The sequence below is a fragment of the Varanus komodoensis genome, unplaced genomic scaffold, assembly GCF_004798865.1.
Source record: "Varanus komodoensis strain SLA01 unplaced genomic scaffold, ASM479886v1 scaffold11, whole genome shotgun sequence".
In the NCBI taxonomy this organism is placed as follows: domain Eukaryota; kingdom Metazoa; phylum Chordata; class Lepidosauria; order Squamata; family Varanidae; genus Varanus; species Varanus komodoensis.
Window position 1 is genome coordinate 32,345,446 of NW_025335317.1, and position 12,884 is coordinate 32,358,329.

A 12,884-nucleotide genomic window follows, 5' to 3' on the forward strand; every position below is an offset into this window, starting at 1 on the left:
ATGCAAAGGGTCCTAGGCATACAGGCACCCACCATGCTGCCATCTGTGGTACTGGGAGGCAGAGGCTGCTCCAGAAGACAAGGTAGAAATTAAACGCAGGCGGCACTACCACAGTGCCAACTCTAACCTGGAAGAAAGCAGTCTGTGTAGTTCTTCAGTAAGCCTGTCTCTGTCTCTCTCTGTCTCTCTCGGGTTTGGAAGCTTGGCAAACATCTTTTATCTGCTCTCTGTGGTGATTTGTAATTGTTTCCTTTGGGCCAGTTCCTGTTGACACCAGTTTCTTTCTGGTTTCTCCTATGATCTTACAGTATAAAAGATACCAAGGTAGATCAGGCGCATAATCAAGCAGCCAGCATTCGGGACTGAAATGTTCAAACAGAACACACACACTGCTATTAGGATGGATTATTCACATCAGCATATGGGCTTCTGGTTGAAAGGTGTGTGTATTCTTTAAAAATACAGAATTTTGGTTTACTGATGTATTTTTATTACAAGCGGGGGAGTGAGTAAGTAGTTAGGCTGGGGACACTTCCCTGGAGGCAGAACTTTCATACTTAAAATGCCAGATTCTGTCTTATTCCTGGGATTTGACCATAAAGTTACTTTCATTTCTTTTACTCACAAGATGTTATTAGAGACTTTTCTTTAAAAACCCGAAGCGGCAGCATTCAGAATGCTGCTGAGTTCTGTGCTGTAGTAAAAGATTTAGAGACAAGCATGCCACATCCCCAATTAGGATGGGTGCTTTCACTGTTTCCTTGGGTTGAACCTTCCTTTTGAGTGCAGTTTCTCTGCTGCGCTAGCACACATTCTCTCCATGGCAAATGCTAGATGTGCTCTGGGTGGCTTGGCTTAGCCAGGGCTGCCTTTCTCTAAGCCAGATCAGCAGATAGATACAAGCCCTGCTTTAAGAACCTTCTTGCTGCTGCTTGTTCTTTTACAGCCGAGGGAAATCATCAAGCTTTCCTCCCTTCAAAAAAATTGCCAATGGCATCAATTTTCTTTAGCCCGCTTTCTCCTACCCAGCAGTTATTTTAACACCTTTCCCTGCACATTTGCAAAGTCTTGTAGTGATTCTTCCATGAGAAATTTGTGAAATAAACATTAGGCAGTCTGAAGTTTAGTGACTAGAGGGAAAATATTCAACTTCTGGTCTAGTAGAGGGTATTGGGCCTGTGCTTCAAGAAGGAAGCTGAACTTTGATTTGCTGTCAGGCTAGTGCTTTTAATAGACCATGTCTCATCTGTACTTATTGTCAGAGCCTCAGAATTAAAATCCTACTCATTTGCAAATGAAGGCACAGCCTGCCCTGCTACACCTACTGTACAAGTATTGTACTGTACGAGCAGATACCACTCTTGTCCAAGTTGCCAGCCTTGATGTGCTAGATGAATGTATCATCTAACCAAGTTGTGTGCTTTTTTAATGGAATAGGTACAGCAAAACACTGTGGGAGATCGAGGTCTTAGCAGTACAATCCTATGCAAGTTTACTCAGAAATTAGTCCTCTTGATTCCAGTGGGACTCTATTCCCAAGTAAGTGTGAGTAGGCATGCATCCTAACTGAAATGAGCCAAGAGCACCAATTCCCTCTGATCCCATTCCTGGACTAAGCAGTGGTTAGCATGCCATGAAAAACCTCCTTTTCTGTTTTAGAACACCAAGTTTGGGCCAGAATTTGGATTTATCCTAGAGAAATCTAAACACTGAACCCTGTTAAGAATCAGTGTGCAGGCATACCCAGATCAGAGAGCTACATGTGTTTTAGTTTAGCTTTGCTGAGGGTACATGTGTGTTCAAATCCATATTGAGTGTTCTGTAGTACATTCACACCCCTTGCCTAATGGGGATTAAGTTGTGTGTGTAGCCAAAGCTCCTGCTGTGGTGGTGTCTAGCCTATTTTTAGACAAGTCAAAGCTATATGTGAAGCAGCTGCCTGGACCATTTGTTGTTGTGTGGAATAGGCTACATCAAAACAAGTGGAAATGAAGGTAGACCTTTCAGTCATTGCTTCTGCGCATTAGAAGAAGATGCTTGCAACAGCAGAGAAATGGCCTCTAAGGCTGCAATCCTATGTGTGCTCCTCTGGGAGTAAGTCCCACTGTAATCAGTGCAAGTTATGTCTGAGTAGATATGTAGAGGATTGCACTGTCAGACTGTTACACAGACTTGCTTCAGAGTAACCAGGCATAGGCTAAAGCTGGCACCCACCTCTAACTTACTTTACATGGATGTTGTGATGTTTAAAATGGGGCAGGAGTGGGTGGTGGGGAGAGAAGGCAGGCTAAAAGTCTAATGGAGATGTATTTAAGACAGTAAGTTGAAGCACACTTACTATGAAGTAAGCCCCATTACGTTCAGCTTCCCCATAAATATGCGCAGGATGGGAGTGCATGAACATCAGTGACGTGTCACACAATTTTTACAAGGCAGTGGAAGACAGAATGGTCTTTCCACTTCGTTCTTGCAATACAAGCTTTTTGCAACAAGGCAGCATTGTGCTGGAATCGTTTAGCCATGGCACTGGCTCTCTACGAACTAGAAAAGGAGGATTGTAGCTAAAAGCAGAACAGAGATTTTCATGTAAGAGGCCACAGATTCAGTCCCTGAAACCTGTTTATGATAGAGGCAGCAGGTGATGGAAAAGATGCTGGGGAACTGGTCCCAGTCAGACTACAGTTCGAACAGCCTTCCCCAACCTGGGACTCTCTAGTTCTGTTGAACCACGATTCCCATATGTCCCAGTGACCCATTGGCTTTGTTGGCTGGGGATGATGGAAGCTGCAGTCTAACATATCTGGAGGATGCCAGGTTGGAGAAGGCTGAGTAGGTAGTACTGGGCTAGATGAACAATAGTCCCACCTCCGTGAAAGCTGATGTTTCTGTTCTCCAACTCTGATTTGTAAGTAGAAAGTCAGGCAGAGTATGCATATTTCCACCTCTCTTCCTTTGATATACATATCCAGAGGTATTAAGTAGCATTTGCAAACCTCCTTGCATGCCTATGCATAGACTCTTAACCCAGAAGTAACACCAAGCCATGGTTAAAGCCAAACAATGGCTCTTAATTTATAGACTGTGCCTTTAAGGATCACAGCATCAAGCCAGCTTAAGCAACATTCCATGTAACTCTGATCCTACGTCTTCACGAGTAAACAGCACACCAAGTCAGTGGTCCTTTGTCTCTATTCATTACAAAAATGTAGAAGTTGGGACGGTCAGTGTCTCCTTGGCAAGCTATCTGCAGCAATCAGCACGGCTGTTTATCATGGCTTGACCATATCATTGCCTCCTTGGATTCGAGTTGTACTCACACTGCAGTCCTATACATGCTTAGACGGGAGCAAGTCCCACTGAGCTGTGGAGATCTGCAAAGGACTGCATTGCCCCTTCCTTAAGGTGCCGTTCCTCGCCCTGCTGCAGGCCAGCTATCCTTTCACGGCAGAGCCAGACTTATTAGGGCTACGCCCTGCCTCCATGTGTAAGGTTTACTGTTTCACAGCTTCCCCCTCCCCTGCTGATGGAGGAGCTGCGTCGTGCGTGATGTGGGATCCTCACACATGCTGTTTGTTATTCTGCCCCTTTTAAAAAGTTTTTCTTTCGTCCTACAAAGAGGGGGTGGGGGGAGGCCAAACAACTCTTTGAAGCGACTTGACTTTCTATGATTAATTGCAACAAGGAGCCCGCACGAGGGAGGGAGACTATTTTTGATTTATTGAAGTTGCTTTGTGAGAACAAATTTATAGCAGAGGGAAGCAGCTTCTGAGAGGAATATCAAATGGTTAAAAGGTTCCAAGCACTCTTTGATGTCATGGCCCCAGTGGAATGCTGGAAAGGATTGAGGGACAGGCACTGTTTATTTATAAAATAAAGATCAGGTACCTGCTGCTGGCATAGGCCAGGGACTGGGCTCCTGGTTAAGAGCTCAGACAGCAGGCAGGCCTGGAGCTGGCCTTTAAGCGCCTGCCGAGGTGATGAGAGCCCACGGCGCAGGCAAGGCATCCAGGCAGACTCACTCTTTCCACACACCGCTGCAGGAAGGCACCTGTTTCTCCCATTGGAAAAGTGGAGGCTCTGCCTAGCTGTGAATGGGAAGCGGCAGGACAGGACGCAGTCTTGGACAGCAAGGCACCATCTGCTCCATGCGTTCTGTCACAAAGGGAGTAGAAAGTCCGCCTCCCTGGGGCAACATCTGACAGCCACTGGACTCCCAGGAAGACAAACCGTGATGACTGGGAAGGAAGGCGCACTAACCAGACTATCGTTCCCGTGAGAAGAGTTACATTGGAAGAGAGCAAAGTCCATGTGCACGTCTGTGGTCTGTTTTAGCCAGGCAAACGTTTTTCTGCGAAAAGGAATGCAGGATTTGCCCCATCAGATTTCTTAGAAGTCCAGAAGCTGTGGAAAATATAAGCACTTTTAAGTTCATGTGAGCGACAAGTTTTCCCCAAATTAATTAACAGATTTGCTTTAAGTTCCAGGTGCCCATTGAGGATATTACTAACCAGTCAGATGCCCCCCTGAAAGAAGGGAATCAAGAGGTCTTTCCCCATGTCCTTTATCCTGTCAACTAAGGAACTGGAGCTGTGCTTTACATACCACCTGCGGCAGCACTTTTTCCACATGCTCCACATCCACCCTGGTCAGGTCCTCAGTCTGAGCTTGCCGTGCTCCTCGTGCTGCTGTCTCTGCAAGACATATAAACACTGCAAGCAAAAGACAACATGTAGGTGTTGGAAAGGACAGCAGAAACCAAATGGCCCTTAGGTAAGTGTGAAGTCTTTGGAGTGACCAAAGGAGAATGTATTTTTATGAGGCTTTCGCCTGTCAGCTTCATCCAACCTGCCCCCCCCCCCACAACTCGCCCTCCAGCAATCAGCAGTTTGGAACACCAGTACAGTAGCTTCACTGTAGGAAAATGCTGGATTCTCACCACTCAGTACTTCTCAAGATTGTACTCAACCTCCAGGAAAATCTCCCCCAAACTAAGCAGGTGCCCCCGTTCTGTCCACAGCCACCTAACAGTGAACACGGTATGTCATGGACAAACTGATGGAAAAGGTCTAAGTGCCACAGAATTGCTGGGAGTCACAATCCAACATGTATGTTCAAACTCTGCCTCTTGTGTACCAAGGCCAAAAATCAAATTAGGAAATCAGAAGAAAAGATGAGGCTCTGAGCACAATATATTTATTTCTGCTAGGAGTTTGCAGAATGTGATTTTCTTTCTGGAAGGGCTGGGCTGGGAAGGTGCAGGCAAGCCAGGAAAGGCATGCCACAGGAATCAAAGACTCCAGGGAAGGAAAACAGCCATGGAAAACTTGGAAACCCTGATTAGCCCTCTCCAATTTCCAAACTGAGCTGGCATTGCTTTCTAGATTAGCAGGAAAGCTAGAGCTTAGAAAAAGTGGAACATGAATTAGGTACTAATGATACCACTTACCACCAACCTGTGACTGCCATTCCAAGGAACGAAGACCCATCCCTTAACAACTTACCTCGGACAAACACTTTGAGCATTTCTGCCACCAGCAATACAGCATCACCACTGACTGGAAAAGGGAAAAAATAATTACCATGAGACAAGTGCCTCTAGCCATAGCATAGTTAACTGCCCAGCTGGGGATCAGCAGGTAGCCACCATGGATCTTGGTTAATCCTGATATTCCAGGGCATGGTCCCTCCACAGGAAAGCTTTGGGAAGATCTCCAGCAGGAATTGGCCTCTTTATTGAGACAGAAGGAAAAGCAATTACCTCGTGTTTTGTCATCTTTGAAGTGGAACTGGAGCAGTTTGTTCACGGTCTCCTGCATGGAAAGGGAATCAGTCAAGGAGTGTTAATGGAGAAAAAGTGGATCTCCTTTTTTCTTTCCATTTCGAAGAGATATAAAACAGGTAAAGTAATCTCTTTTATGAGATCAACTTCTGTTGGTGCAGGAATACATCAAAAGAGACTAGTCAAGTAAAATATATTACCTTACCTGATTTGCATCTCATTCTCTGGAAGCAACAGCTAAGGATGCCAATTTTCCATCCCTATATAGAGCATATAACTGGCCCCATTATCCACCCATCTTGTTTCTGTCGCTGTGACCACCTCTTTGCCACCAGTCGTCTCAGCTGGCGAAGGCCACTCTTCCTTGAAGAACAGCTCTCTCATTCATTCATTCATTCAAATTTATTAAAAACAGCCTCTGAAGAATGGCAGGACAGCAATCATTATCCTTTGGACTGATGATGGGAGTTTGACAACCAAGGGGGTTCAAGTGTGGAACATACTTTTGAGCACAATAGAATTGCCCCCTTTCCGTGTTTCTACTTTAGATGGTGCTGGAATGTGCAAGTGGCAATGAATTGTATGCCTTGTACCAATGGAGGCCCTGTCATAGAATATGAACATTGGAAGACCCAATATAGCCATCTGGTCCAACATCCTACTTGATGCAGGACTCCAGGATAAAGCATCCCTGACAGACAGCTGTCCAGCTGCATCCTGAATGCCTCCAATGTGGGAGAGCCATGACATCCCTAGGTAACGTGTTCTATTGTTGGACTGCTCAAACGGGAACCTTTTCCCGATGTTCAGCCAGAATCTGGCTTCCTGTAACTTGAGCCATTATTCTGTGTCTTGCATTCTGGGATGATTGAGAAGAGATCCTGGCCCACCTCATTGTGACAACTTTTCAAGTATTCAAAGAGTGCTACTGTATTTCCCCTTAGACTTCTCTTCTCAAGGCCCAGTTCTTTCAGTCTCTCCTCACAGGGCTTTGTTTCCAGCTCCCTGATCATCTTTGTTGCCCTCCTCTGAACCTCTTCCAGTTTTTATGTTTCTTCCTTAAGCTGTGGTGCCCAGAATTGGACACAGTACTCCAGATAAGGCCTTAGCAGTGTTGAGCAGAAGGGAACCAATCCTTCGTGTGATGTGGATGTTTTATTTCTGTTCCAAAATAGTATTTGCCTGTTTTGCAGCTATATTGTTGACTCATATTCAGCTTGTGATCTACAATTCCAAGATCCTTTTTACTTGCAGAATCATTGAGTCAGGCATCCCCTGTCTTGTAACTGTGCAACAGGCCCCTTCTCTGCCTACAGAGTAGGTTAACAGTATCTCTTGGTTCCAGGAATGCCATATGAAAGAACCTTCAACTGTGATTTAACTCTTATGCTTGGACACTTAATTACGAACTATACTTTAGATGTCAAATTTGCTGTCTTCCTAGAAGCTGTCTCCAGACAAAATACTCGCTTGTGTAGATTTGTTCATGAAAAGGGACCTAACCAGCCGCACTGGGGAGGCATCAGTGGTAGCTGTAGAGACAGAAGGCTAAAGTTAGGATCACGGATATTGAAGCACAGAAGAAAAGGGAGTTTCGCCCTAATCCCATTGCAAAGAATGTTTAATGATGCCAAATAAATATGACCACTACACCTAGAAAGCTGTTAAGCAGCTGTTTGAATCTTAGCTCCTTATTCAAGTGAGATTCCAGCACTGTGCAGAAGCAGTGGAAACTCCTGCATACCAAATCAGAAGACCATCAGTTCTTTTGTCTCACTATTGTCTACACTATTTGGCAGCAGCACTTCAAGATTTCACGTGGGCGTCTCCCACCTAGAGATGCCAGAAGTTGCACGAAGGATGTTTTCTATGTAAAGCATGTTGTCTGCCACTGAGCTACATCCTTTTCCGGAAGACTTTTGAAACCATAGGGTTTAAGCATGCCAAACTCAGCATAAAATTGAATTGTAAAAACAGGCTAGCTTCAAATGCATTCAGCTAGCTTCTTGATATCATGTTTTTAAAAGGCATTCTTATGCAAGGCACAAGCAGGCTTCTGGGTTTTCCCTTGTGGGCTTGTTAGAAGAAAAATGTGCAAAATCCAGCAGGCAATAGCGCAACCTGCTGCATCTCACTAGAAGTGCTCTGAAGAATTTAATTCATTTGGTAGCAGATTCTTGTGACAGAACAGAAGGACGGGTTTTGAAAAGTTTGTAGCTCATTCTCTCTATGATTTTTTGTTTTATATGTTTCAGGTCACAAATGGAACATTTGAGGAAAGGAAGATAACTAGTATATAGCATAAGATGTGGAGCAAACTATCCAAATAGCTACAGAAGGGCCAATTTGTACAACACTACTGCCCATCATGGATTAAATTACTCTTAGGAAGCTACAATGGTTGCTGGTGACTGTTATAAGCATGAAAACCCCAGTTCCAACCAAGGTGGTGGGTGCTATTTGACAGTTAAAACGATTTTATTCCTTTCTGGGCACCCAGGTTTTTAAAAGATGCACAAAACCAAGAAAGGGTTCAAAGGAGGGCAACAAAGATGATCCAGGGTCTGGAAACTAAACCCTTTGATGAGAGGCTGAGAGAACTGATCATGTCTGGCCTTGTGAAAAGAATACAGTAACAGCAGCAAAATTGATACTAGCAAAGAAATGAAAAAAGAAATGGGATCTCCAGTTAATTGAATGGTATACAAAAGTTTGGAATATAGTAGTTAATGATAAGTTGACGTGTGAGATTAAAGTGAAAAAACTCATAAAGAAGAAAGATTGTAACAATATATGGGATCTCTTTATTGAACATGTATTAATAAAAGGGGAGGGAATTAAACCTCTGACAGATATAATGCAATTTTGGATGGAGGGGGGTATTTCTGCAAGAGTGGAAAAATGAAAGAAAAAATATACTGTACAGCCATGGTCCTGGTGGAGTGATTTTCTTTCACATATTTTCTTTTGTGTTTTTTTCCTTTTATTATATGATTTTTGTATTTGCATGTTTAAAAAATTAAATTAAAAAAATTAAAAAGAGAAGACTACAAGGGGGATATGATAGCACTCTACAAGTACCTCAGAGGCTGTCACAAAGAGGAAGGAAAAGACCTCTTTTCACTTATTTATAGTATTTGTATGCCATCCCATCGCATAGCCTCGGGACAGCTTACATAAAATAAAATAAAACATAATACAAATAAAATCCAGATACACCCTGGCTGCAGATTAAAACCTATAAGCTGATGTTAAAAGTTATTAAAATATTGTTGAAATAAAAAGTGTAGGACATGGAACAACCAACTTAAACTGTAGCACCCCAGATTCAAGCTAGACACCAGGAAAACTTCCTAGTGGAACCAGTTGCCAAAAGAGGTTGTGAGCTCTCCAACACTAAAGACATTCAAGGTAAAAGCGGACAGTCATCTGAACAGCATGCTGTGACTTGGTGTCCTGCTCCAGGAAGGGGTTGGACCTGATGACTGCCTTGGCCCCTTCCTGTCCTACTATTCTATGTATCTACAAACTCTTGCATAACCCTAAAAGAGACTGGGGTTGTACAAGGTTTGCTTACCCATTAAATAATGGCATGATAAGCTACAGCAAACCTCAGGCAAAGAGCATATTTGTTATTGTTGTAAACCACCCAGAAAGCTTCAGCTATTGAGTGGTATTGAAATTTAATTACAACAGATGACATACACCACTGCACCCTAAGTGTTAATCAACTCATGTTGGGCTGTCATTGTCCAACCAGGTCACAAAAGATTTGTATAAGATGCTCTCTCTCTCATATCAAGTCTAACATCTTGCTTTTTTTTGATAGCAATGCTTCTGGGAAGTCTGGAAGGTGAAGGCACTACCCCTGCCCCGACCATGCTGTGTGCTCCACCCTGCCCCAGAAATGGGTATTCAGAGCCATATTGCTACTGCATCTGTAGATTCCATTCAGCCATCATGGCTGCTCACCACTGATAGACCTCTCCTTCCTGAAACAGCCTGACCTGCTTTTTTAAAGCCATCTAAGCTAGTCATCATCATCACATCTTGTGGTAGTGAATTTTGTAAGTTAATTGTGCATGGGATGAAGATTTTTTTTCTTTTGTCTGTTTCAGATCTAAATTAACAATCAGTTTCACTGGAACAGCTCAGGTTCTAATCCTATGAGAGGAGAAAAAGCTCTTCCCATCCATTTTCTCCAAGCCTTGGATCATTTTATAAACCTCTCCCACATTCCTCTCCTAGTCATTAGCCTTTCTTCCTACAGAAGATATTCATACACTTTCCATCACTTTTCATTGCACCTTTGTGAGATGAGATGCCCCGAACCCTCTACATTATTCCAAATGTAGCTGCAGCACTATGAGCTTCTATAAAGGTGTTCTGTTATGGGTCATTCATTCCTTTTCACACAAGCATGAAATTTGCTTTTATTTTCCCAAATCATTTTATTTGTTTTCAGAAAATATGATAGAAAGAAAAAATGGGGCATATAGGGAGAAAAGAAGGCAAGGGTTATTCCAAAGATTTAGCAAGTAACTCCTCATGTATGATTTTGCTTTTTTCACCATTGCTGCATACCGAGTTAACATCTTACTGCTTAGTCACCAACCAGTTCAGGCTAGCAGTATATAAGTGACAGTAGGTGAACTTTATCAGTACATAAGTTATATTTTGCCCTAAGGTGTCATCATGGTGCAATCAATTCATTGAACCCATACCTGCCATTTTGTTGTCCAGTCATCATTTTTTAAAGAAATCCTTTACAGATCTTTGAAGTCTGTTTGGGTTTTCCCAACATTTTGGTGAAGTTATGGCATCTGTTAGTGTTCACCTCTAGTTCCAGACTATTTGTTCATTAGCTTAAACACCACTCTCAATTCAGAGCCACATGGGGCCCCCTACCTATTTCCTCTCATTGTGAGAGCTTTCCTTTTACACAGACTCCCCACCTTCTATTCTTTCTCTAGCTTCTTCGTATAACAAGGACCTGTCCTTTTAGCCCATGATTGCAAAGCTTATTGAAAGGCCTTTGTCAAATACTTTTTTGGCAATCCAAGTACGGGTATGTAATGTCTAGTTGATCACTACTGTTCACTTACTTGTTGATATTCCTAAATAACTTTTAAAATTAGTGCACCAAGACTTCCCTTTGCAGGAGCTATTATGACATTTCTTCTGTAAGTTTTGATCTTTTACATGTTTCATCATAATAACTTTAATAACTCTTTTCATCAATTCCCCAGGTATTGATGGGAGCCCAATAGGCCTTCCATTTCCTATTTCTCTTTTGGGTCTTTTTTTTTTAAATCATCATCACTTTGTCCACTTTCCAAACATATGTTAACTTAGGCCAGTGTTGATGACAAGGACATGTAATAATATTTGGTCACATCCTTATACCCATGTCTCCCCTTTCCCTAGTCAGTTCTTCACTGTATTTAAGACACCAAGGCCTTTAGGGGAAAGAAGAATCTGTCTGTGTTGGTATGTGATTCTGTAAAGCACCAGGTACACTTGTGGAGCACTATAATCATTAATACATATTTTTGTAAATGTACAACAACTATTTCATATTTCCAGTGAATGTTTGGATAGAGAAAAGTTCTGTAAATTCCAGCATTCTTTAGCCAGCTTTTAGCCTTTAACCTTATATATATATCAAAAGACTAGGAAAGGTACAATTCAATGTTCTGCAATTGTATTTTAAATAGTCTCCTGACATCTGAGAGAAGTGGGACCACGCTGACTCTTCCTTTCAAGACTACTTGTATTTTAAAACTTTGCTGCAATTAAGTTTTAACACAGCTCTCCACTTTTAGTTTGAACAACATATGCTAACACTGTGTTTCTAATCAGTTCAACAACACATCAGTCTCACACTGTCTCCAAAATGACACCAGAATCACATTTAAGGTCACCTTCCTTCTAGCCAGTTCCATGGCACAGTTTCTCTTTGCTTCCTCTCTGTTTTGTGTGTGATCTAGACTTGCATTTTACCTAAGCAGTATGAAAGTAGCTGAAGTCACCCATTATTACAACACCCATTATCACCATTATTCCTATACTCTTAGCCCTCACATTTCTATAGCAAATCAGTGCCTCTGTTTTCTCATCACGACTGGGCTGCAAGCAGGTGTGATGTGGTGGGCAGGAGGCACTGGCTGATCTACAGATCCAGGCACGGGGTAAAAGCAGCGGGCTGGGTTCAACAAGACTTAATATTACCAATGTATTGTTGTAAGCCGCCCCGAGGCTTCGGCGAATGGGGCGGCATAAAAATGTTTTAATCAATAAATAAACTTATCACCCCAGATCCTGAATTATACTTGAGGCTCCTTGGTCCTCTGCCACCTCCTTCCAACCCCCAACTAAAAACACTAGCTCGTCCCCTTTAAGCAGCGGGGGGCTACTTGATGGCCAAAGCATCTGGAGGGCCACAACTCCCATGAACCCTCGCCAGCGCAGCCAGTGGTGAGGAATCACAGATAGACCAAAACATGTGGAGGCCCGTCCCTTCAGCCACCCCACTCTCTAGGCACCCTTCTTCTCCGTTCCCAGAACAGAAGCCGCTCCAAGTTTGCCGACGCACGCCCTCCTCCAGTCCCCAGCGTCAACCACGCCTCCACTGCCCAAACGTCTCCTGCCAAACTGCCGCAATATCGTCCGTCTGCCCCAGTAAAGGGCGGAAGGCCACAGCCCGACGGCAGAACTCGACGAACATAACTAGATTTCAGCCACTCCGCTCAGGTCAGAGCCCGCCGCCGCCTGCGTCGCTCTCTCGGCCTGACGTGCTGGGAGCTTCAAACTACCACGCTTTCCCTCTCAACTCTCCCCGAGCCCGTTACAATCCTAACCGGTAATTTCCAGAGCAAGCTCCCCTTTCTCCCCGCTTCCTCCGACCTTTTTGAAGCTTCTCGCGCCCTGCTCCCTCTTCTCCATTTCGAAGCGGATCCACCCCTTGAAGCCCTTCCAATCACCGCGCACGTCGAGCGCCGAGACGGCCAAGAACCCCGCGCGTCGTGACGCACAGCCTGCTGGAAAATGTAGTCTCTCCCAAGTTTCTGCGCCTCCCCCCCCATTTCCTTTCGCTTCCGATGGC

The 12,884-nt window shown here is 43.7% G+C and overlaps 1 protein-coding gene across 2 annotated transcripts; it reads right to left on the reverse strand.

Moving 5' to 3' along the window:
• Nucleotides 1-3,695: 3,695 nt before the first annotated feature.
• CENPX (centromere protein X) lies at nucleotides 3,696-12,758 on the reverse strand. 2 transcript variants are annotated; one of them, XM_044419925.1, is made up of 5 exons: nucleotides 12,686-12,758; nucleotides 5,759-5,810; nucleotides 5,502-5,555; nucleotides 4,603-4,691; nucleotides 3,696-4,401 (listed from the first exon to the last, which is right to left on the reverse strand). In XM_044419925.1, the coding sequence occupies exons 1-5, from the start codon at nucleotides 12,722-12,724 to the stop codon at nucleotides 4,387-4,389; spliced, it is 249 nt and encodes an 82-aa protein (XP_044275860.1). In that variant the 5' UTR covers nucleotides 12,725-12,758; the 3' UTR covers nucleotides 3,696-4,386. The 2 variants fall into 2 exon arrangements, with proteins under 2 accessions (XP_044275860.1, XP_044275859.1); XM_044419924.1 differs by having other exon boundaries at nucleotides 4,603-4,709.
• Between the last annotated feature and the right edge of the window lie 126 nt (nucleotides 12,759-12,884).

What these genes read in the sequence shown, in the direction of transcription:
- CENPX (XM_044419924.1), bottom strand. Translation starts at nt 12,724, where the DNA reads ATGGAGAAGAGGGAGCAGGGCGCGAGAAGCTTCAAAAAG. An exon ending in GCGCGAGAAGCTTCAAAAAG is followed by an intron (nt 5,811 to 12,685) that starts GTCGGAGGAAGC and finishes CTTTCCATGCAG; the next exon opens with GAGACCGTGAACAAACTGCT. An exon ending in GCTCAAAGTGTTTGTCCGAG is followed by an intron (nt 4,710 to 5,501) that starts GTAAGTTGTTAA and finishes TTTTGCTTGCAG; the next exon opens with TGTTTATATGTCTTGCAGAG.